At 38.8% G+C, this 26,371-nt stretch overlaps 1 protein-coding gene across 1 annotated transcript in view; it reads right to left on the minus strand.

Moving 5' to 3' along the window:
• The window catches only part of Ptprt (protein tyrosine phosphatase receptor type T), a 1,128,608-nt gene that overhangs the window by 358,268 nt on the left and 743,969 nt on the right, over positions 1 to 26,371 (minus strand). Inside the window, exon 9 of the mRNA XM_052184183.1 lies at positions 12,277 to 12,386. Coding sequence (XP_052040143.1) covers positions 12,277 to 12,386 — 110 coding nt within the window. The remainder of the gene's footprint in view (positions 1 to 12,276; positions 12,387 to 26,371) is intronic.

The following is a 26,371-nucleotide window of genomic DNA, read 5'->3' on the forward strand; positions in this document are numbered from 1 at the left end:
TGGGTTAAAGATGGATTTGTTAGGAACAGAAGGATCTTTGCCAAAATAAGCCAAGACTGAAACATTGATAATAAAAGACCTTCGTTTTTGAAAGATACATTGCAGGGGTAAAACTGGCAAGCTATGTGTGTAACAAAGAGGACAAGTATCAAACTAGGCTCTGAAGTATATCATGTAGCAGGAGAAAGGAGGGTAAACCCTAATCAAAAGCCAAGCAAATGGCGACAGCAGAAATTTCACAGGGAATGGAACATGGATATACAAAGTGAGGAGGAGATTCAACCTTATTTGTAATCTGTGTATGATCTCGGCCATAGACAGGGCAATAGTAAGTAGTGTCACCTGATACTTACTTGGCCAAGAGGAGCTTGATGATAACAAAGATAAGACAGGCTTTAAAATATCATCATAGTGCTTGTGTGTGGCTTCCAGTGATGTAAACTGATTAAACTACTTTGGAAAATTATTTGGCTTTGTTGAGGGGTGGTGGTGGTGGGGAACTTGTGGAGAGGGATATTACAGTAATTGTTCATTTACTATAATAGATTACCCATTTTCTAGATACACACACTCAGAGGAAAACATACACATAGATAATTAGAATGAATGTATAATGGTGCACTTGTCAGTACCAGGGACTGAACCTGGGACCTTGTAAATACTAGGCAGATGCTCTAGCATTGAGCTCATTATGTTGGGCCATAAGGCTCTCTGGAGCCCAGGCATACCTTTAGTTTATGATTCTTCTGCCTCATTAACCCCAAGAGCTGAGATTTCAGGCCCATGTCACCTCACCTGAATGGATGATGTTCATTTCAGCACTCTGCTAAAAATGACATCCTGTGAGGAATCCCCAGCATGTTAAAAATACACATTAGTAAAATACGCAATGGACTGTTAGACAGCAGTTGAGATGAATAAACTACAACTACATTCATCAATAGGGAGACATGGTAAGACTATAATCTAGAATGAAAATGCTCCAAAAGATTATATAGAAATGTATACAAATTACAAATTACAAAACTATATAAAATGTGAAGGAATTAAATAGAGGATTCTGAACACTGTGAACGGAAGGAGGACGAGTTGAACAGATATAAGTAAATGCATGTACTTTCATAGATAACAAGTAGATAAGATTCTAGATGTCTAATAAATAAAGTACTATTTGAGAATGAATGAAGAAGAAGATCACACAATGTATGGAAAAGAAGGTCATGCATAGAAATAAGGAATAGCTTTCATGACTAGGAGTAAGATGAATGTAGTTTCTAGTACTCACGTGGCAACCTGTAGGGCCTGCAGGCTCCCTAGAGTACAACCTCCTAATTAATAAAGGTGGAAACCGAGACCTAACCTGGGAAAGCACTGATTCAAATACATCATTTGCCAACAGCAAACTCAAAAGTGAATATTACCTTCCCTAGCTGATTAATTCCCAATCTGATTTTCAGTAAAGGCCCATGTTTAAAAACCTGCCTAGGACAAGATGAGAGACCATGAAAGCAATAAGGACCTTTATGACAATCTGAAGGACTCTGAAGGGCCCCTAGGGAAAAGCTGGTCAACCCCCAGAGTCTACCTTCAAAGGGTCTGGTCCACTGGTTGAGAGCCAATGCACTGCCTAAGTTGAAACCATAAAGAAGTAGATCAAAGTTCTTTGCATTGGTGCCAATTGTAATGGAATTACCTCTTCCTTGTTAAGAGTACAACTAAAAGTAATGAAGAGAAAACAGCCCATTGGGTTGGGGTAGGAGAAGAAACGCCATCTGCTATTTTCTAAACAAAGACAGAGATAAGCTGGAATGTATCTCAGATTTGAATTCCAGCCTCCAGCGGCTCCAGGCGTCCACCTGTCCTGACAGCAGATGAGAAATTTCAGCTCCTCTTCATTTATGTGCTGAACACTGAAGGGCTCTGACCAAAACAAACAAGCCAGGCAGGAGGTTGAAAGCACACATTCATGCTGTACTGCCCAGCCTGGCAGAATTCCACAGGAGTGACGAGCTAAAACATCAGACATGAAAAGAAATCAACCTGTGATGTTTAAAGAGATTCTCAGGCAACTTAAATACCGCCTCTGGGCAGTGTACTGAAAGGACATGGTCAGCAGAGAAAGGGTTCCTTCACTAGCCATGTGACTGTGTACAAGAGGATCCCCTACAAAGTCTCTGGGCCCATGCAGTGCATCAAAACGCAATTCCATAGAAAAAGCATAAAAGAGCCCATACTGGGCAAATATGGAGACTAACTTTGTGTTCATTTTTCATCTCTCCTGGTGATTTTATTTTTTTTAAGTCCGAAATTTTCCCTCAGAAAAGTTATAAATGATATTGTGACAAGAAGTCCAGAAGTTACAGCTGGGAGCCTCTTGAGATGATGGAGCAGTTCTCCCAAGAGGTCAGTGTCCTCTCCACGGTGACCTGGAGTGATCTTGAGGAGGGAGTTGAGAAGCTGAGGATTGTGTAAGAGTAAACACTTCACATAGACACTGCGGCAGATGTGAACACATTTGTCGTCACACTAACAACCACAGCATAAACTCACAAAATACAAATTCTTACACACACACACACACACACACACACACACACACACACACACACACCATTACCACCACCACCACCACCACCACCACCACCACCACTCAGATACAAATGCATTTGTATGTCTGTACTGCATTCCTGTGTACTGACACCTACTGTTTACAGTTGAACTCTGTGACTGATACCTTTTCTGGGCCACCTCTTGCCAAGAGAATAATTTTCTGTCCTTTAGCTAACATGTACTGTGCATCTGATGTCATCTATCATTTTCCCTGGCTCCATCACAAATATCTATGTTATAATAGAAGAAAAAGAACACCCAAAGCAAATATATAGACATCCTCGATATGCTGTGGGGGGAGGAACAGGTAGCTATAATGGACTCACTTACATAAATGCAAATTCTATGGGAACTTCCTCCTTCTTTCCTCCCTCCCTTCTTCTCTCCTTCCCTCTCTCCCTCCCTCTCTCCCTCCCTCCCTCTCTCCATCCCTTCCTCCCTCCCTTTCCTTCCTCCCTCCCTCTCTTCCTTCCTTCCTTTGAGACTCTGAGTGTCAGAAATCTGCCTCTCCAACCAGAGCCATTCCTAGTAACACACCTGTCATTCTCCCTCTCATCCTCAGATGCCCTGCTCTGCCTATAGCACCTAGCCAGAGATGCCTACATTCTTAACATTGTCTCTGGAATCCTATGAGAAGTGAATGGTGAGCTCAGGGGTAAAAAAAGAGAGATGGCTTCTAGGCATCTCAGATCCCTGGCTTTTAAGATTTAGGGAAGACCTCTAGGCAAGCATTTAAGTGTTGTGTAGTCTGTCTTAATCTAACAACAACAGCAATTTCCTCCCCCCCTCAAAAAACCTCAATAGAACCAACTTCTATCTAGGAGGTGGAAGAGAATCCTAATGAAGTCTGTGGTGAGCTACTGCGTCTGAATTATAAAGGGATGTTGATGCAAACATCAGACACACATGATGTTTCCCTGTGAGTCTAACTTTACTCCATACCCTATTCCTCTGGTAATCTTGAGGGAAAGAGGCCAACCAGGGCTTTTCAAACTTAAGCCTTAAACTATGTGGGCACCTTGCATCTTGCTGGCTCAGGTGTCTGCTTCCAAAGGGGATGCACAGTCCAATAAGATGGAATATGGAGTGAGCCGGAGTCCAGGCTGTTTACTTAGCAGGACCCTCATGGGACAGCAGAACCCAGGTTTTCCTCTTTGCATTGTACTTCTTCACAACAAGCAAATGAATCCTCTTGGATCCTGTAGCTAGAACCCTCCATAGGAAATCCTTAGCTATTTGGACTGCAATGAAACCCACTTATTGGTTTATCTATCTCATCATTTATTTACATACAGTTTCAAGCCTCAGATGTGATTATTAAAAAAAAAAGGTGCCTTTCTTAGAACAGTTTTAGTCAAAGTAAAGTTGAGGAGGGAATTTCTCAATGGGCAATACTTTATCTTTAACCAGACTGAAAACCACTAGATTATTCAGAGAAAATTTCTTCACACTTCATGTTAAGATCTACACATTCATTTAACAATGTTTATTGAGTACATATTATGCATAAGCTATTATTTTGGGTCTCCAAGACACACTTGTTTGAATTTCTTCTAGGCTTCACCCCACAGTTACCTGGCAACAGCCAGGTATGCCTGACTCAGTACAAAAGTGCTGTTTGCCCCCTCCTCACTCTCATACTCTCTTAATCTCTTACTCTCTTCCCTCTCAGTCACTTCTCTTCCCATTCACCCTACCTTTCTCTCCACGTGTTCACAGCTGGCCTCTACTCCTCTGTACATACTTTCTCTGCCCTCTCTGTCTCTGTCTCTGTCTCTACTCCCTTCTCAACTCCCCTTCCCATTCCCTAAATAAATTGTATTCTGTACCTGTTAAATGACTGGTACCTCAGAGGGAAAGGATGTGTCAGCATGGGCCCGCAGAGGCGCCCCCTTCCACCTCACCATATCACACCTCTACCAAACATATCGCTGGCTTCTTTCTTTCTTTTTATAAAACACAACAGCAGTAATATGTCAAATGAAAATGGCCTGCATTAGTCACGTCAAGTCTAAAGGTTGATAGGGAACCAGAAAGCTGGTGTTGAAGTTCAAGTCTGAAGGTCTGCGGGTTGAATCCTTATTGCTCAAGAAAGATCATATTTCTCTCTACCCAAACCTTCACCTGATTGGTTGAGGCCCCATTCATATTATATGTCAATCTGCTTTATTAACAGTACACTTCTCTAGCTAATCTTATTCCAAACACCCCCACAAGAGCATGTGTGACCACACATCTGGACATTGTGATCTAGCCAAGATAACACAGAAAAATCCAACATCACAGGGCCTATATCATCATGATGCTAATAGTTCAATGACTTGGATAAGGCTATATAACAGTATGTAAACAAATTGAATATGGTCTCTAAACGGGCATTAAAGAAAGCAAGTGGATAAAAGAAGAAACTTGAGGGACCAGTCTAGGATGTAGTGCCCTAAAATGTAGACAAGGCCAAGGAACAGGATGAGCATGATAAAACTGTCAGTGTAGTGAGAGTGGGATCTGGATGGGGTGCAGACAGTCCAGGCACCTGATGGCACTCAGAAGAGCCTAGGTGGAAATCGGGCCATTTGGCCTGGTCTGGGACTATTTAGGTGGGAGGAATAATGGAACTTTCTGGTAGATTCTTTGTACAGCATCTAGAATAATAGATAACTCTCACATTTTAGGCATGAACAACTCAAAAGAATCAAGAGGTTTCTTTTTCTAGTTATCAGCCAGGCTTAACATACCCCATAGTGGTCTGCATTATGAAAATGTAGTATCCTAATTAACATAGATCTGGCTTAAATTATTCAAATTCGGGCTTATGGTTATATTAGTCATGATTCAGCTGATCCCTTCCTACTTCCTGTCCATCTGGAAGGTATCACATCCTTCCTACTGTGCCTCTGTGGACCACAGAGAAGAGATCCCAGTGTTGAGGAGGTCCGAGTACTGAGTACTCACTGCGTAAAGATAAAGGGCAGGAGGTGGTATATGCATTCATCCAGATCCAGTAGCCCCTTCTTTAAGCACTTAACCCTGAACTTACTCATAGCTGGCTACCTCTTTCCATCAGTCTTGCTATCTGTTCCCATCCTGTTCAAAGCTCCCCTGCCTCAGAACTCACAGGGGCCTTCTGGCAGTGTATTTGCTTAGCATGTTGCTTTCTGGGGCCCCTGATTCCTGTTCAGATTGAATCCAGCCATCTGTATGCTAGAAAAATATTGACAATTCTCTGAACTATACCTTTGCAAGACGCTCCCACACAAGAATGCTGTCTTGTTTTATTGAGGCAAAGTCTGTGTTTTATTTAACTCTAAATGCTGGTACCTAGAATAGCTTGCAAGATAAATGTCAATCAACTCTAGTATAATCAAGACACCCATTCCTGCCTCATTAGGGTCTTCTCATTCCCTTTAAGCTTCTCGGATTTACACACTGTAATTAGAAACTTGGTGATTTTGACTGCTAAACAGAAAGGCTTACTGGAAAGCTTCATATGTCTGAATTTTAAATATTTTCACACTTCGTTAACCCAGTTGCAAGTGTAACATCTTCTGGCCCAATTCCCTCACGCTGTGTGAATTTTATTTTGGGGTGGAGATGAGCACAATTAATTGAACTGAAACAGATTGATTACTATTTTTCATGAACTCTGAGCAGCTTGTCTCTCAATGATTTTATTGAAGAACTTTGAGACAATTGCTTCACAGGTTTGTGCCCTCAGGTACCAGTTTCTGGCTGTAAGCTCCAGTCAGCTATTGCCATGGTCTGAGTTTGAGGAGTCACTTTTGTCCCTAAAAGCTGAATCAGGGTGGTATACTGTCCTTCCTTCATATCCAAGCCCTAACTGATGAACGTTGGAATCACACCAGACATGGAAATAAAAAAAAAAAACTGTGAAAGATTTTTATACTGTTAGTAAAGATACTTGGGTTTTTTGAGCCCGTTGAAAAGGGGCATTCCTTAGCACATGGTCAAATCCTCCATGTGATCACTTCCAGGTTTTCATTAGGCAGCTATTTCCAGATGAACTGATAATTCCCTAACAACCTCTACCACCTTTTTCTTATAAGGTCCAAATGGGGAATCTTTAGAAAGTCTTTTAGAACAGAACTTTCTATGCTGAAATGTACACATGAATCATTAGGGGATCTTGGTAACAGAAGATCTGATTCCATGGTTCTGGAGATTTGAAATCCCAGTATGACATGAGGCCACATGCCCAAGATTTGGCATCTCTAGCATGTGATCGCATGTCATACTGATGATCCTGGTGTCTGGACCATTACCTGTCACTCAGGAGGGGAATAAATCACAGACATGCATTCTTCATCTTCCACAGAAGCAAGAATATCCAGTGATCTGAGGCCATGAATTCATTCATCCGAAATGTTCTATAGGTGCTGCTGGGAATTCTGAGATTTTCCTTCTGTGGGAAGTAGTGGTGACTATTGTTGGTTCATAGAAGGGGACCAGAGTCATGGTGAGACTTAAGGGAGGAAAGTCCAGAAGCTAACCTGATCAAGTGGACACTGTCAAGATCTGTCAGCAATATGAAAGAAGTAGCTATAACAATTCTCCAAGTTTTCCACCCAGGTACAATAAAAAAGTGAGCCCTCATCACACTTTCATAGAAGATGGAAATGGTCTCGTTTCCTGGTGCATTTTCTACACTCACAAGACACTTGTGCACCCCAGAGTATACTTCTCACAGAATAGTGAGATGCTCTTTTAAGAATATGAATCTTATAGCTGGGTAGATGGCTTGGTGGGTAAGGGCATTTGATGAACAAGCATGGGGATGCAGAGATGGATCCTTGCCATCTGTATAGAGAGGAAGACATGGCTGCATCTGCCTGAAATCAGCAGTGAGAAGAAAAGATGGTGTCTTGGCTTGTTGGTCAGTCAGCCTAGCCAAAAACAAAACAAAACAAAACAAAACAAAAACAGAAAACAAACAAACAAACAAACATCAAGATGCATTCTAGGTCCAGTGAGAGATGCTTCAAAGGAATCAGATAGAGAGTGACAGAGTAGGATATCTGATATCCTCTTCTGTTCTACATGTGTGTGTGTGTGTGTGTGTGTGTGTGTATGTGTGCATGCATTCGTGTGCATGTGCACGTGTGCGTGGGTGCCTCTGTAATAATATTTTTGAGAACTATGGAATTTGTGTTTCTTTAAAAATCATGGAAACATTATAAAAATATGGTTTCATTTTAATCCAAGGTATGGGGATATAGGGCTGCTTCAGACTGTCCACAGCAGTTGACTATGATTTGCCTCCTGCTCTAGCAGAGGTGTTGTTATGCCAGCATCAGATAGCATCCTTGATTGTGTTACATCTTGTAATTCTGAGAGTTTTTCAGAGGGTATATAAATGTTAGAGCCCTGAGAGGTGTGGTTGGTGGTTGGTGGTTGTTTAGGGAGGTTGGTTGCAGTTTGGTAGCCTTGGTCAAGGAGGAAACAAAAAGAAAGTTATTAGATTCAGGGATCTTCCTGATTCCTCTCTCCCCTTTATCTTTGTCTTTCTCCTGTCTAGTGTTAGGGAGTAAATACCTGGGGCTGGGGATAAAGGGATAGAAAAAGAAGAATCGACAAAGTAGCACAGACCAGCTACAGGCCTGTTTGTCAGACATGTCAGTCATTCCCACTGCAGGGCTATTGCACCGCTAGGTTTCTTTGTGTCCTTGTGGCTTTGCTTTTCCAGACTCTGTTCAGGTTAAAGGCAAACCACACAGGGGCATGTAACCTTTGCTTTGCCTGTTGTTGTGGATTTATTTATGCCTCAGTTCTTACACAGTTGAAGCCTAAGACAGTTTGACACTTTCAGATTATAAAGTGGAGACCAAAGTTCAGAGACAGAATGGTACTTAATCATAGCCACTTAGATTTAGGATTAAGGGTACAGGACTGTTTAAGGGTAAATCCAGAGTTTGTTGTGTGATGTGGATTAAAAGGGGAAGAAATTTTATTTTAACTCTGCTTGGACTCACTCTGTTTAAAATACATGGTTTTAACAATGGAAAAGAAATAGTCTCTCTCTCTCTCCTCTCTCTCTCTCTCTCTCTCTCTCTCTCTCTCTCTCTCTCTCTCTCTCTCTCTCTTCTCCTACCTTTGTGTGTATGTGTTTGTGTATGTATGTGTATGCGTGCACTCAAGCATGTGCATACTTTGGCTTTGCAGAGTTAAGGTTGAGTTGTATATAAAAAGACAGTCTAATTTTTCTTCTATTTGTATCATCACATTTTTCTTTGTAACAAAAGTGTTGTTTTTGAGGCTAGAAAGCAATGCTTTGTAATTTATGGGGTTCTTTCTGGAAATTATAGCAAGATCCTAATTTTAAAAAGCAAATTGTTTTTGTCTAATTAAATTCAGAATTTGCACCATAACACATTTTGTAATATATGTCTCTAAAAGCAAGGCCCCCTCTTTGATCTCATGGGCAAGGTTGGCTTGAGCTCATAACAGAAGGAACACTAGCTCAAGAGGGCATACTCTTTGCTCAGTTGTAAAATATTTTCTGAAAAGCAGTGTTTTCTAGAAAAGAGCCTCCCTATGTTTAATGCTCATAGGATTCTACTGAAGGTCTAGTTCAACTGGAGATTCTTACTCTCCAGTTTATTGATGAGGCCTAACATGTTGCATCTCTGATGTCTTCACGTGATGCAAGCCCATGGACTACTCTGTTATATCAGAGGCTGCACCCAAACTCAGGAGACAGAAATATGCATATCATCCCTGCTATATGACCCACCAACATGTCACATTGCTATTCCTCAACTTCATTTTTATGCAAGGTTAATAAGACATCATCATTATCATTATTTTATTATTATTATACTATGTTTTTTTCCAGTTGAGAAGCCTATAGTCCTAAGAGACTGTCTGATGTTCCATAGCCCACTTACAAGGTAATGAGCTGAACTTAGCTTGTGATCTGTAATTCAACATTCTTATAATGCTTGGGCCCTATTAGCTTGTGACATGTACCATCACAGTCATGCTTACCCACAGAATACAATGGACTAAACATATAAACTCCTAGATTCCTCCACAGAATCCCCAAAAGGTTTGGTGTATTCCCAAAAGGCTCATGGTAACATCAGTCAACTTTAATCTAATGGCCCTGGTTCTCTATAATCATAGCCTGAGGAGAAGCCAAGACGTTACTTGGATTTCTAAGAGTCCATCATGGAAATGGATTCAGGTCTTTGAGATGCCACAAGGTGGATGGTTCACAAATAAGTAAGACAGATAAGTTCAATCTTGTTCTCTTCTTTGTATCTCCTGCTCCAGAGTGCGCCTCACACAGATGCCAGAAGTTCAGGAGATAATACTCAACATGTCTAATTTGCAACTGTTTCTGCTACCTTTTCTGACCATCTAGTTCTTTATTCTAGTCACAAAATGGCAAAGCGTTGCTTTGCTAGTCCAGTGCAATACATAGCCCTGTGATATAGAAATTGATGTTGCTGTTGAGAAAGGAGTCTATGTAGAGATGCAGGCATAGGTCCAAAACAGTAGAACCTAGTGGTTTCCAAAATAAGGTAAGTACAAGTACAGAACCTTCTCATGACCAAGCCACAACCATTTCCAAAGAAAAACTAAGGCAATTGTCATGAGCTAGTCAGTCATAAAGCTAAATTCATTCAATTTCAGAGTCATTTATTCTGAAATGACATCCTTTTGTATCTTTGGAATTACATTTTTAAAAAATTAAATGTTAATAAGAGATGGTGAAATAGCTTACATTGGTTCCTAAAATCTTTTTAATGTTTCTGGTCCATGAATTCTAAATTCATATACTTCTAGAATGGAGGAATTTGATATAATAATACTACCACTCCCTAAAGCGTGGGCCTTTCCTCTTTCTGCATAATGAACAGGCTGCTATGCATAATAAATTTCTCTGTCTCCTTCTGTCAATCTCTGCCTGTCTGTCTATCTGTCTGTCTGTCTCTTCCTCTGCCTCTGCTTCCCCTTCTATCTCTCTTTCTCTTTTTCTTTCTCTCTGATTGTAGTCCCTACAATGAAAAGCACACAACCGTGAATTACTATGAATAAATACCATTCATGTTTCTCTTTCTTCCAAGATAATGTTTTGACCATATCCTTAGCCAAGTGTGCCAAGATGAATGCTTCTCCAGTGACAAAGACAGGAAGAAAGAAAGATTTTTCTCTGTGGCCCAAAAAGGTTCATAGACATTAGGGTGCTTGTATTCCTCCTTCCAAGTGCTAACCCAGAGGATAGCATCAAGCTCCCTGCACTTTCTAAAATAAAGATGTTAGATAGATCTTTGGCGGCTAGATGTCCAGTGACACAAGGTGTTTTCTGTTGTACATTGTGATAACCTGTTTCAGAGACACTTGAAGGCCACCCATGTCTCTAGAAAGCTTATGAGTTCATTAGAACAATCCTGCTCCTTCACTGTAAAATACTTTACAATGCACCCAGCTTCCTTCCTGAACCCACTCCTATAGAGGAGCTGAGTGTTTCTACATGGATGGTTAGTGATATAAGCTTTGCTGAGGGGTGGGGAGGATTATTAACTGCCAGTTGGCTAACAATATTATATTTTGAGCATAAAGCAAGTTACAACTCAGGAGTCTTTTATCCTTGGTCTGAAGCAGTGATTGGTACCTTCACTGTTCAGAGAAGACATCAGGTCTAAAGAGAGGAGAGGCCTACCAAGGGGAATCTGAGAATATGACAAGCTTATCAGAAACAAGGCCATAGCTTTTTAAACTTCACCATCCGTGCTTCTCATCGGCATCACTGTTTTTCTACTCTGTCCAGTATTAGAAGCTCGTGGTGTCTTAGAACACAGCAGTGAAAAGAAAGTCAGTCTTACCCCCATGCTGCTCCTAGACTTAGTTATCAGCCTGTGTGGAGATAGTTTTGCTTTTGTCCCGCAATGGTCTTCAATATAGCGTAGTTTACCATCTTCAGGTGTTTGTTTGGTGGGTTTGTTTCTCCTGAATATGGTCTGTTCCATTCTAATATGATAAAGTTCTGCTGATGGGTGGGAAGTATTATCAACTACCAGGGAGCAAGTGATATAGTAGGCTTTGGTCACAGAGCAAGTTAAAACTAAGGAATCTTTTACTCTTGAAAGAGAATAACTATAGGATTCTCTTCAAAACCCAAGGTCTGATACACACATGCACACATGTGTACACACACACATGCACATACAAACATACACATGGCAATTCATAATTCTCCCCACCCATCAGCAAAGCTTTATCGTATTAGATATGGGATACGACATGTTCAGGAGGAACACATCCACCAAGTAAACATCTGATATGATACTATATATTGTAATACATATATTATTTATATAATATATGGAGTGATTCACCATGAGCTTTGTGCATTGTCGTTTCCCATATGAACTTTAGTTTCTGCATTCCAGGTGTGGGTCTTCTCTTGTACATCAGGACAAGCTGATGCCTTGGACTATTGGCCCATTTGCTGAAAGGATCACTCCTAACCATAATCATGCCAATGCCTGGTATATCCACATGCATTTATTTGCCTTTAGGATGATCAAATGGCCCAAGTCTGTGCCCTGCTTGTGTCTCACTCACCTTTATGGGCTCGAAGGCACAGGTGCTCACTCCCTGAATGAAGCTGAGCCAACTGAAGCAGCTCAGGAGCCTCCTTACCTCATAGAGTGTGATGACTCCATTGGTCTCATTGGGAGGTTTCCACTGGATGTAGATCTTCTCCTCAAAGGGCCCCCCTTGGATGGACTCGAGAGGAACAGCTCCTGGAACTACAGAAGAGATATGTTGTGAGCTTAATGTTACCTCCTAAATTATTTCTCCAGGTCCTCTGACCAGAACAGGGTCTATCAGAGTTTCTATAAAGTATTATGGAGTAAATATTTTAGGACGGATGGCTGGTAACTCTCTCTGATCCATCTCCTTGACTCTTATTGTAGTACAAAAAAAAAAAAAAGAAAAATAAATGGCCATAGAGGATTTGTAAATGAATAAATATGGATGTATTTTGATAAACCTTCACTTCCAAAGACAGACAGTGAGGTGGATCTGACTCCTGGAGTGACAGCTTTTCATTCACCTGTTGAGCAAGTCCACTGATGGCAAGAATTGTGTCAGGCACAGAGATGTAAGTAGGCTCCTGCCAGCTGTAGGAACGTGATTTGATCCACACAAAATGGATTTGCCATCATGTTAATAATACATTGCCTTGGCCCTGCCAAATTTTCTCCAACTTTAGAAAATACTTTCTTGGTTTCTTAATTTCTGGATCCATTTTTAACCTTGTACCCAATTAGAAGAACCTCATCTTGCTCCAAGAAGTCAGCTAACTCATAATGCTGCTGAGTCTCTTAATCCCTTGTTGGGGAGATGCTTAATATCCACTTGTTGGTGGGATAAAGAGGTTGATGCTTGACTTATGCCAGTATTTGGCTCTAAATGAGCACACTTTCCCAGGGGCTGCTTTGGTAATAGGCAATAGGTAATAGTCTTTCCATCAGTACCTTCTGGCTGATCCAGCATCCTCATACAACAGTCTAGAAGATGCTGGGCTAGAGAGTAAATGATTCCCCAAACTTCCACTTACAATCCGTTTGAGAATGAAGAATTTATGTAAATCATTACCAGATCTTTTTATACTTCAGCATTATAAAAGCAGGTACTCTAAGTGCTTTCTCAGCATTCCTAAGTGCTGACTCAGCATTCTAAAATAGGTACTCATACTAAGTGCTTCCTCTTTGATAGGAATGTTACATACATTATTTCACTTAAGCTACAAAACAGCCCTGCCTGGTATGTGTAATCCCCTTCATGCTGATAAAAGAAATGAAACTGTGAGAATTAACTAACTCAGTCAAGCTCACAGCACTCTTAAATTGTGACCAGGGAGTGGAATACCTGTCTCCCAAATTCAAAGCATACACTCTTAATCATCGGGCTTCTCCTCTCTAAATAGAGCCTCAAACATATGCTGCAATCAGTTCCCCATTGTCAAATTAAAATATATTTAGCTTTTCTCATTATGGATATGATGCAGATAATTTATTGATATTAAAAATACACAAAAATATATTCAGGTCTGTACCAGGTCATCTGAATACATGTTATAGTTATAAGTTTAATATTTTTTTAATGGACTTCCCGAGTGGGTGAACTTGTGGCTCTCTATTTTTGTGCCTTCTTCTTGGGTTCTTTTCCTTCCATTGGTTTGCCTTGTCCGAATTTGATTTTGTTTTATCTTATTTTTTTTTATGTTTTGTTGTTATCTCTTAGTAGCTTCTTCTAATGAAAGACAGAAAGTGAATGGATCTGGAAGGCAGGGAAGGTAGAACTAGGAGGAGTAGAGAGAAGGAAACTATAATCAGGATATAATGTATGAGGGGGAAAATCTATTTTCAATAAAAGAGGGAAAGGGAAAAAAACACTGAAAAAAATAAAGCCAAAAAATTTTAAAAGACAACAAAATCACTGATATTCAAATGCAAACATAATTTTCTAGCATTTTATGAAGATATATGTACACATACATTTTAATATATAATTGAATTTACATTTTCTCAAAATTAATTCATACTATGTATGTTTGTATTTTTACTTCTTTTATAACTAGACAAATCACAGACAGGAAAAATTCCTAAAATTGTGCAGGCATGGTAGTACACACCTTTAATCCCAGTACTCCATAGGCAGAGGCAGGCACATCTCTCATCTCTGTGAGTTTGTCACTAGCCTTGTCTACAGAGTGAGTTCCAGGACAGTCAGGGCTACACAGAGAAGCCCTGTCTTAAAAACAAACAAAACAAAAACAAAAATCCTAAAATTCGTAGGTATTTTGTGAGAACACTTAATGACCTCTGGAGGCAGTTGACAGCATTATGGTCATAGAAACTGTCTATTTTTATTGAGTGTTAATGATGGTTGGAAGTGCTTATGAATATGGATAGCATTGAGATAAACATGCTTTTTTTTTTCAGTTACCATGCAAAGTACAGGTTTCCTTATGAGATGTTCATATGTGCTTGGTTGTTGAACCTCCTTCCCCCATTTCCCTGTCCCTGCGGTACTCTTCTGCTTCCTGTTCCACTATTCCACTCCAGTGTCATGTGTGTTCTGTTTCCTGCCCTGAGTCCCTTAGTTAAAACCTGTATTTGCCCTCTTGTGGGCCTATTTCAAGTAGCAATCCTCCTACCAAAACTCACTCCCACAAAAATGCACACCTAAAAATTAAAAACTGAGAGAAATACATGAGAGACAACATGTAAAGTGATTCTAGCCAGCCAAAGCCTAGCAAAACTGGCTCTGGTGAGACCCTGTCCTTCTCCCCCATTCCCTCTGCCTTGATAAAAATCATTAGATTACATTCCTAAAGCTAGCTACCAAGGTCGATTTCCTTTTTTGGCCACTTAAATCACCTTTGTGCAAGAACCTAGTCTTAGAGTTCCTGAACTGATACACTTTCCTTACAACATGTAATATTTGAAACTCTGAGCCTGGTTTCCCCTCATCTAAAATAATAGTTTCCAGTTGCATCCATGATCTTGCAAATTTCATAGTTTTGTCTTTCTCGATGAGTGCTCTTAAAAAGAATCTGCATGCAACTTTGTTCATGTCCTTGAGACAAATTTGTGGCAATTAATTTACGAGGCCTAAGTAGATCAACTATCTTATTTTTAGGGATTTCACACATATTACCAGATTGTCTCCCAGAAAGTTTGTATAAGTCTGGGCTCCCAACAAAAGGACATGCCTAGACCCAATTTCTGCCCACACTGACTATTTAAAAAATTAAGTATATGTGTCATTTTTAGAATACTGGAGAGCACAGACTTTTTTTCACTTTAATTAGTCATTTGCATTGATTCTTTTGAGAACATGCTCCCTACACCCTGGGCTCATCTTCCTGTATGCCTCTTTATTTTTGCTCATCTTTGTCTGAGCAAATTGTTACTACCATCCACATGCAAAGACACTGAAGACACACTTTTTACATAGTTTACAAATACTTTTGTTTTTGTTTTGCCAGATTTTCGTTTGTGTTTTAAAGCTTTGAGGTATGCAGAAGCTTTGAAAATGAGTCAAAATACTCACTGCTTCTTCCTATCTAGCTCTTCCTCGCTGCAAATATATCTTAATGTGATCAGGGGACTACTATTGACATTAGAGATATACAAATAATGAAGAGAACTGTGGTCAAATCCTTCTAAGGCTTGTGATCCAGGGAGGAGACATGTGTTAAGTCACTACACACTCACAGATAATTTCATTCAAGTTATTATCAGCATTCTCAGGTAAGCGTATTGAGATCAACAGAGAGAGAGAGAGAGACATGCTAGGCTAGCAAGCCAGAATATTGAATGGGAAGTAAGTTAGAGGTGATGGATATGTAGATGTATCTAGGGTAAATGCAGGGAATAGAGGGAGTGTGGTGGATGGCTTTCTGAGGTCAAGGGTGGAAGGAGAAAAATCAGTTAGGAAGTCTGTAGTCATTTTGGAGACAAAGGATGCTAGCTTGCATCAGGGCAAGGAGTGTAGAAGAGAAATGAACTGTAGGAGATTTCTGTCAGGCTAAACCAGCCTAAGTTGATGGTGATAAATGAGGGTAACGATGATAGGATGTATCAGGGAGACCCAGCACTGCGAAATAGAGCCCACGAATCAGACTGTTATTCATACAGAGAATGGTCTTAAAGGATGACTAGCTTTGGCGAGGAATCTGGTGAGCTCAGCTTCTCTTTGACTTGAGGTATATATAGAATGTCCAGCCAGAGTGGGTGAATAGCCTTTGGAAAAACAAGACTGAGGCCCAAGTTTGACTATTGAAAACATGTCCTAGAAACAGGTCCAGTAGCAAGAGTATAGACAAAAGGGGATGGGTAGAGATGCTCCTAGACTCAGCTAAGAGAAACTGGTCTCAAGAATGAGGATGAAAACTAGGACACTAGGAGCCATAAGGGAACCAGGATATTGAGTTGTCACTACAGCAGCTATAGAAGGAGATGGGTTCAGGAAGGGATTGATTAGCAGTGATGGATATGGCTGAATGGTCAACTCAGAAGTGGCCTTGAACCTAGTGTCCCAATTCTTGTGGCCAGAGTAAGCGCATGCTTTAGGGAGATTGGTTGTATAACATTACCTGGGGAGGGTTGAAAAGGACCTGAAGATGAAGTGGTATGAGCAAAGACCTTTTGTTATGATGGGCAAGAAAATGTACAAGACAGCAGAGGTAAGAAATGAAGCCATTTCCAAAGGCCATTTCCAAAGATGGGGGTGGGAGTATCCCATGGCTAGGGTTGCTAAAACTAATCCAAAAGGGGACACATGCTTGAAGGGTAAAAAAAAAAGAGAGAGAAAGGGGGCTGACTTGGGAGTCCCCAGAAAGGTAAGAGCAGGAATGGATGGGGAGAAGTCCCCTTTCCGCAGTGAGAGATGCGAAGGAGACAAACACATGGAGCTGCTCAGGCAGGGAGCTTCAGTATCCTAATGGCTTAATTTTTCTCAGAGAGTTGGAGATAATCTGTCTTCCAGCAGTGCAAGAAATTGGGGAGAGTAGAGATGGTTTAATCATTGAGGAGTGAAATGGAGAGAAAGGGGGTTTCAGCTGGTTCATCTGAAAGCTTATCTGAAGATGGGGAAGGTCTGTCTAGTGGAAGGGGTTCTCCCTGGTTTGTGTCAGAGGGTTACCTGGTAGGAAAATTTGTGGGGTAGAGATGATAGTGTGGGGGGTCATGATAGTGAAACTCAAGCTAGTAGCACTAGGCTTTCTAGCTGAGGGCAGTTATCTTTCTCATCACAGATCAAGCAAATAAAAAACACTAGTGAGTAATTATTATGACTTTTTATGTTATAGCCATTTTTCTCTTTCAGTCTAAAACTGTCATCCATCTGGAATGTATTTTCTACATTGCTCATAGTAGAAATTTACCCACAATTCCTTGTGATGCTCTTGGGACAATTACTTGGCCAGTGAAAACTTTCCATGATGATTTAAAATGCCATTTTTCCATGGTGGCTTATTTTATACCCTGGCATATGTTTTCAGCCTTCACTGAGTCACAGCTCCTACTATGACAGTATCTCCCGGTAGTTCTGGATGACATATTTTATTATTCAGAGAAGCAAGGTCTTCTCTTTCATTATTATTCCATTTCCATATTTCTGGGGTACGGTTACCCATTTATTCTTCAAGGAGAACACATACTCGTAATCATAGTGCTCTGAAGGGAGGTGAGAGGATCAGAGGTCCAAAGCCATTCTTTCTACAGAACATGTTTGAGAGTAACCACACTTGTGAGACCTTGTGTCAAAGAAATAGTAGTCAGAAGATCTTAGCTATAATCTTATAAAAATTCAAAGCTATTCCAACAGAACCAATTCTTTCCTTTTCCTCTTCTTTTGAGGGCAAAGGTCATCTCTGTAACCATGGGTCCCTCTACTAAGTAACACTATTTAAAGCTTCCTCTACTGACGCTTCCCTTTGTGTTCCTTGATTAAAATTATGGAATTTCTGTTACTTTCTACTAATTGCATTTTCATAAATTACTCTTGTTTTGCATTACATTAAAAGCTTCTCTTTTGCTTTGCGTGCTATTAAAAATATATAAAGTTTGGCTGTGTTTACAAAGTGTTTATAAAAAATAATCACACGCTGACTGTACAAAAAGCAAGGTGTTACTCACTTAGTGCCTCTCCTCATTGTCTCTTTCCCACATTCCACCACCATCAACACAATGAGGACTACAGCATTTTATGGCAACCAGCCTTACATCTTATTTGGAGTCATCAATATATACATATGCCCCAGGACAACAGGCCATTTGACATTTCTTTCTTTCTTTCACAGAGATAAGATGCTCCTAGACTTCCGTTTGTCATTCTAGGACATCTGGTGATGCATCAGCTGTGTATTAATTCTCTTCAATTCTTGAAGTTGTCATTTTCTATTTAGCGTTATCTCATCATTCTATTTTAGATTAAATATAGGGTTATTTCCAGATGGTTCTCTCTTATGCATGGCTTACATGAATATATGTTTATTTTAAATATTTTTGAATGTATACCAGACTTTACTAAGGTGGGCTCAAGCCTTCTGGTTGCAGTTGAGAATCTTCTGGTAGAAGAGATAGGGACTTTAGCTCATCTTCAAGGTCCTACCTATTTACACCCTGAGGGCTTTTATCTGCTGTCATTCGGGATATGGCTCACTAGCACTGGTTGACTTGGAGGGGGCCTCCAGCTCTGGATGCTTTTTGAGGTGGTGCCTCATAGTAAGCACTCTGTCATCAAAGAACCCTCCTGTGCTTATAGTTTCTTTCTCAGCTCTATCCAGAGTTAATGCATGGTTCCTGCCAGAGTGCATAGTGTTGCCAAGGAATAGATAGACCAAAGAGCTTATCACTTTACACATATTCTGAGTAATGCTGAAGTGGTACCTGCATTTTGGACTTTCTTGTGCAGTCGTCTCTAAGTTTCCACACTTCTATATCCTTAAAAACTACTTGGCATGATCAGCTTTGTAAGTCTAGGCCACATGGTAAGTGCAAAGTGACACTTTGCAGAGATTTCTCTCTGTTCTTACCTATTTACTAAGTGAACTTAAGATTTGTTAATATTTGTTGGCTATATGGCCTCTTTGTGTTGATTTCCTGGTTTCTTTATTTCATAAAACAAATGTTTTATATAATCTGAGGGCTGGGCTGCAGTCAGAGGCAGCCTGTTTCAATCAGAATCCTGGGTTCTATCCCCAGCACAGGAAAAAAAATAGTAAATCTGTTTGTGTCTGCTATGTGCCTTTGGTTAGAGGTCAGTTATTAATTTTTAATATAGTTGAATTTTTAAGAGGCCTTCAAGTTTTGTATGAGAGCAAGAGGGGGGTGGCAAACAGTAGCAGACATTGTTGGTACCCTACCCCTATCCAATTGAACAATACATTTCATATTCTCTTTACCCAAGGCCATGGGGATAACCATGATCACCATACAAGGGAAATAAGAAGTACTGTTAAGTTTTTGAAAACATCCATCAGTCATAAAAGACAGGAAGTTGATGAATAGACGCCCATGTTTCCTCACCCCTGGTTTGGTAACTCCACATTCTCTTGGCTCTAATCAAAGTCTTAAAAACACTGAAATCCTGGTGGCTTGCATGTGGTGGGGGAGGGGATGTGACAGCAGTTAGGATAGTGAAGACGATAAAGATATTTCCAACCCACGGCAGATTGATGCTATAATAAATTGCTTTTAAGTGTGAATCACTGGGGAAATAAAATTAAAAATCAAAAGTAATACTTAAAAAGCAATGAAAAACATTTCTCTTCTTAAAACCCTCAGCCTGCGTGCTTGTTCTCCTCTGTCATGGAGAAAGAGTGAATGATTCAACGTCTGGGTTTGTACCATGTTTTGAACAGCGCTGTTCTAAAATCCAGTATTTGATGAAGTTGCTGGGTATTGTGTCTTTCCCTGATTCATTCCCATTCGTTTCTCCCTCTCTATGTCCAATGTGACCTCCTAAATAGTCTTCCATCCAAATCTTTATTGTAGATGTGGCTCCTGAGAAACCCTAAAAATAGTATTTTGAAGAGATACTTTCTCTATTCCAAAGTCCAACAGTATGTTTTAAATGCTTGCAATGGAAAAGCTTGTAATTTATGCTATTGATAAAATGACCTTTAGTAAATACATACCTGCAGGTTAGTACCATACAGTACAAGAATCACTTGATTTCCTGCCTTGAGACTTTTAACTGATACGATGTTTCCATGTAGGTGTGGGTCCTGAGTTCTGTGTTGTTTAACTGTTCTTTTAGACCAACTCTGCATGAACATTATATTTTCTTAATAAATAATGATTTGTTTCAATATATAGAAAACTAGGAGATGGAAGATGACAGTTATAGAGGACCTGGGTTCAATTCTCAGTACCCACATTGTAGGTCACAACCATTTGAACCCTAGTCTCAGGAGAAATAAAGTATTCTCTTCAGGCCTCCTTGGGCACTGCACATATATGGTGCATAGATATACACAAGGAAATGTATATACATATTATAGTCTACATTATATACTATATTATATATTATATGTATAGATTTTACATATATACATACATAATATGTGTAGGAGATAATACATACCTGATACAGACATATATCTAACTAATAAACTTCATCTTTAGACATGTCATATTAAAGTTCATCTTCAGGACTTTCTTAGCTAGCCAACATTTCTTAGTATAAATATGTTTTTGGATCAGCATGTACTTTTTTCCTTAATGTTTGGATTTTTCATTGTAATTGCTTAAAGGTAATTTGCCTTTATATTATTCTTTTTTATATAATATTATATATTCCTATCACAAGTATAATGTACCTTTTTCATAGGGGCTTCTTTAATGTCCATTGTATTTGTTTTTATTGAAATTGTAAATAGTATCTTTAAAAAATATTACATACTTGTTAGGTCAATAGAAATGGAATACATTCCTCTATGTGGATCTTTTAGGAACTATATCAATTTTAATTCTAATATTTGGATTTAGAGTTCTTTGGGTTATCTGCGTAAATAATCATAGCATCTGTAGCTAATAACAGTCTTACTCTTTCCAATTTTTTAGCTCATTTTATTTCTGTCTTTTAGGGTCACCAATACAGCATTTAATGGGAATAATGATAGACATATGTGTTTTTCCAATTTTAAAGATAATGATGCTATTCTTTTATCCTTTCATATGGTGTTTGTAGGTCACTTGTCATTATCATTTAGCAGGTTAAAAGGTCCATTTTATTCCTCATATTCAAGGAAATTTTGTTTTGAAATCATGCTGGGCTTTAACTGAATCCATTGTAGTAATGATATGTTTCCTCCCCTCTGTTAGTATGTTAATGCAGTGAATTATATAAATGGATTTTTGCAAAGTTTAGCCAATGTTGGTTTCTTGAAATATTTTTTTCTATTACTACAGTGTTACTGGGTTGTTCAGTTATAATTTGATTGAGATACCTGCACCTAACTTTCTTCTTTCTCATTGCAAACTTGGGAGAAGACTTCAAACTCTCCGGCTTGGAGGTCAAGGTTATGGTCACATCATATTGGGGCAGGAGGTTTATGGCGTTTTCCCTCTCTGAAGAGTTATGAATAACATGAGAATACAAAATCCCTGGGTGATGATCTGATCACATATGCAAAAACAAATCAAACTTAAATTGTTAAACGTTTTCTTCATTGAAAAAGGTTAAACCATTGATTCTATTTCTGAATATACTATATAATCATATGAGGTTTTTTCTCTTTATTAGGTTTTAAATATATTTCTGACAATTTTTTCATGTCTCATAATTTCCAAATGTTAGTATAAAATTATATTTAATATCCTTAAAAAACCATTTTACTCTTTTCTCTGTGTGAAATTAACTCTGCACAAGTGGATAAAACAAATAAACGTCTCATTAATTTCATTCTAGTGAACTTCATTCTTTGACCTTGCTTTTATTTATAGATTTTATTCCTTAAGCACACAGCTAGCAAACAGTTTTGCACTCTTTTAAAAGATCAGTGTGGGGGAAATCATGTCTTTACAAATGTTAATTTCCCTTCCAGGGACATATTCCATAACAGTGTTTACTTAACTATTCTTAAGACTGGATATTAGCATTTTCTTTATAAAAACAACAACAAAAGGGCCTTTCCACCCCTCTAATTCCTAGGGACACTTGCTTCGCAATATCAGATCCATTCCTCCTTAATTAAAATGGAGTCACTTGTATAGTCCCTGATTTTAGTGGGATTGCTTCAAGTTTCTCTAACTTTAGTTTGATGTTGGCTACCAGTTTGATGTATATTGCTTTAACTATGTTTAGGTATGGGTCTTGAATTCCTGTTCTTTCCAAGACTTTCAGCATGAAAGGATGCTGAATTTTGTCAAATGCTTTTTCAGCATCTAATGAAATGATCATATATTTTTTTTCCTTTGAGTTTGTTTATGTAGTGGAATGCATTGATGGATTTTCTTATATTGAAGCATCACCCGCATCCCTGGGATGAAGCCTACTTGATCATGGTGGATGATCGTTTTGATGTGTTCTTGGATTCGGTTGGCAAGAATTTTATTTAGTATTTTTGCATCGATATTCATAGGGAAATTGGCCTGAAGTTCTCTTTCTTTGTTGGATCTTTGTGTGGTTTTGGTATCAGCATAATTGTGGCTTCATAGAATGAGTTGGGTAGTGTTCCTTCTGTTTCTATTTTGTGGAATAGTTTGAAGAGTATTGGTGTTAGGTCTTCTTTGAAGGTCTGATAGAATTCTGCACTAAAACCATCTGGTCCCGTCCTTTTTTTGGTTGGGAGACTTTCTATGACCCCTTTTTATCTCTTTAGGGGTTATGGGACTGTTTAGATGGTCTATTTGATCCTGATTTAATTTTGGTGTTTGATATCTGTCCAGAAAACAATCTGTTTCCTACAGATTCTCCAGTTGTGTTAAGTATAGGCTTTTGTAGTAGGATCTGATGAGTTTTTTTTTTTTTTTATTTCCTCCACTTCTGTTGTTATATCTCCCTTTTCATTTCTAATTTTCTTAATCTGGATACTGTCTCTGTGCCCCTTGGTTAGTCTGGCTAAGGGCTTATCTATCTTGTTGATTTTTTTCAAAGAACCAGCTCCAGGTTTTGTTGATTCTTTGTATGGTTCTCTTTGTTTCTACTTGATTGATTTCAGCCCTGAGTTTGATGATTTCCTGTCTTCTACTCCTCCTGGGTGAATTAGCTTCTTCTTGTTCCAGGGCTTTTAGGTGTGTCCTTAAGCTGCTAGTGTATGCTCTCTCCATTTTCTTTTTGGAGGCACTAAGGGCTATGAGTTTTCCTCTTAGCACTGCTTTCATTGTGTCCCATAGATTTGGGTATGTTGTGTCTTCATTTTCATTAAATTCTAAAACGTCTTTGATTTCTTTCTGTATTTCTTCCTTGACAGAGGTATCATGGAGTAGAGTATTGTTCAGTTTCCATGTGTATGTGGGCTTTCTGTTGATTTTGTTGCTATTGAAGATCACTTTTACTCCATAGTGATCTGATAGGAGGCATGAGATTATTTCGATCTTCTTATATTTTTTGAGGTCTGTCTTGTGACCAATTATATGTTCGATTTTGGAGAAGGTCCCATGAGGTGCTGAGAAAAAGGTATATTCTTTTGCTTTAGGGTGAAATGTTATATATATATATATATATATATATATATATATATATATATATATATATATATAACTCTAATTGGTCCAAAGCTACAATTAGTTTCACTGTGTCCCTGTTTAGCTTCTGTTTTCTTGATCGGTACATTGAGGAGAGTGGAGTGTTGAAGTCACCCACAATTATTGTATTAGGTGCAATGTGTGCTTTGAGCTTTAGTAAAGTTTCTTTTATGAATGAGGGTGCTTTTGCATTTGGAGCATAGATGTTCAGGATTGAGAGTTCTTCTTGGTGTATTTTTCCTTTGACCAGCAAGAAGTGTCCCTCAGTGTTTCTTTTGATGACTTTGGGTTGAAAGTGAATTTTATCTGATATTAGAGTGGCTACTCCTGCTTGTTTCCTGAGACTATTTGCTTGTAAAATCGTCTTCCAGCCTTTTACTCTAAGATAGTGTTTGTCTTTGACACTGAGGTGTGTTTCCTGTAAGCAGAAAAATGTAGGGTCCTTTTTATGTATCCAGTCTGTTAGTCTATGTCTTTTTATTGGGGAATTGAGTCCATTGATGTTAAGAGATATTAAGGAATAGTGATTATTACTTCCTGTCATTTTTGATATTGTTTTTTATATTTGATTGGTTATCTTCTTTTGGGTTTGATGAAAGAAGGTTACTATCTTGCTTTTTCCAGGGTGAAGTTTCCCTCCTTGTATTGGTGATTTCCTCCTACTATCCTTTGTAGAGCTGGGTTTGTGGAAAGATATTGGTTAAACTTGGTTTTGTCATGGAATATCTTGGTTTCTCCATCTATGGTGATTGAGAGTTTTGCTGGTTATAGTAGTTTTGGCTGGCATTTTTTTCTCCTTGAGTCTGCATGAGGTCTGCCCAGGGTCTTCTAGTTTTCATAGTCTCTGGTGAGAAGTCTGGTGTGATTCTGATAGGTCTTCCTTTATATATTACTTGGCCTCTTTCTCTTACTGCCTTTAATATTCTTTCTTTGTTTAGTACATTTGGGGTTTTAATTATTATGTGATGGGATGTATTTCTGTTCTGGTTCTTTGAGGAAATCAACAAGATAGATAAACGCTTAGTCAGACTAACCAAAGGGCACAGAGACAATATCCAGATTAAGAAAATTAGAAGTGAAAAGGGAGATATAACAACAGAAATGGAGGAAATTAAAAAAAATCATCAGATCCTACTACAAAAGCCTATACTCAACACAACTGGAGAATCTGGAGGAAACAGATAGTTTTCTGGACAGATACCAAACAGCAAAATTAAATCAGGATCAAATAGACCATATAAACAGTCCCATAACCTCTAAAGAGATAAAAGGGGTCATAGAAAGTCTCCCAACCAAAAAAAGGACGGGACCAGATGGTTTTAGTGCAGAATTCTATCAGACCTTGAAAGAAGACCTAACACCAATACTCTTCAAACTATTCCACAAAATAGAAACAGAAGGAACACTACCCAACTCATTCTACGAAGCCACGATTACGCTGATACCAAAACCACACAAAGATCCAACAAAGAAAGAGAACTTCAGACCAATTTACTTTATGAATATCGATGCAAAAATACTAAATAAAATTCTTGCCAACCAAATCCAAGAACACATCAAAACGATCATCCACCATGATCAAGTAGGCTTCATCCCAGGGATGCAGGTATGGTTCAATATAAGGAAATCCATCAATGAAATCCACTACATAAGCAAACGCAAAAAAAAAAAAAAAAAAAACCAAAAAACAAAAAACATATGATCATTTCATTAGATGCTGAAAAAGCATTTGACAAAATTCAGCATCCTTTCATGCTAAAAGTCTTGGAAAGAACAGGAATTCAAGGCCCATACCTAAACATAGTTAAAGCAATATACTGCAAACCAGTAGCCAATATCAAACTAAATGGAGAGAAACTTGAAGCAATCCCACTAAAATCAGGAACTAGACAAGGCTGCCCTTTCTCTCCATATCTTTTCAATATAGTACTTGAAGTTCTTGCTAGAGCAATTAGACAACATAAGGAGGTCAAAGGAATACAAATTGGAAAGGAAGAATTCAAATTATCACTATTTGCAGATGATATGATAATATACTTAAATGACCCAAAAAAACTCCACCAAAGAACTTCTATAGCTGACAAACAACTTCAGCAAAGTGGTTGGTTATATAATCAACTCAAGCAAATCAGTAGACTTCCTGTACTCAAAGGATAATCAGGCTGAGAAAGAAGTTAGGGAAATGAAACCCTTTAGAATAGCCACAAACAATATAAGTATGTTGGTGTGACTCTAACCAAACATATAAAAGATCTGTATGAGAAGAACTTTAGGTCTCTGAAGAAGGAAATCGAAGAAGACCTCAGAAAATGGAAAAATCTTCCATACTCATGGATTGGCAGGATTAATATAGTTAAAACGACCATCTTGCTAAAAGCAATATACAGATTCAAAGCAATCCCCATCAAAATACCAAATCAGTTTTTCTTAGAGTTAGAAAAAGCAATTCTCAAATTCATCTGGAATAACAAAAAACCCAGGATAGCTAAAGCTATTCTCAACAGTAAAAGAGCTTCTGGGGGAAT

The sequence above is a fragment of the Apodemus sylvaticus genome, chromosome 5 (genome assembly GCF_947179515.1).
Source record: "Apodemus sylvaticus chromosome 5, mApoSyl1.1, whole genome shotgun sequence".
Lineage (NCBI taxonomy): Eukaryota > Metazoa > Chordata > Mammalia > Rodentia > Muridae > Apodemus > Apodemus sylvaticus.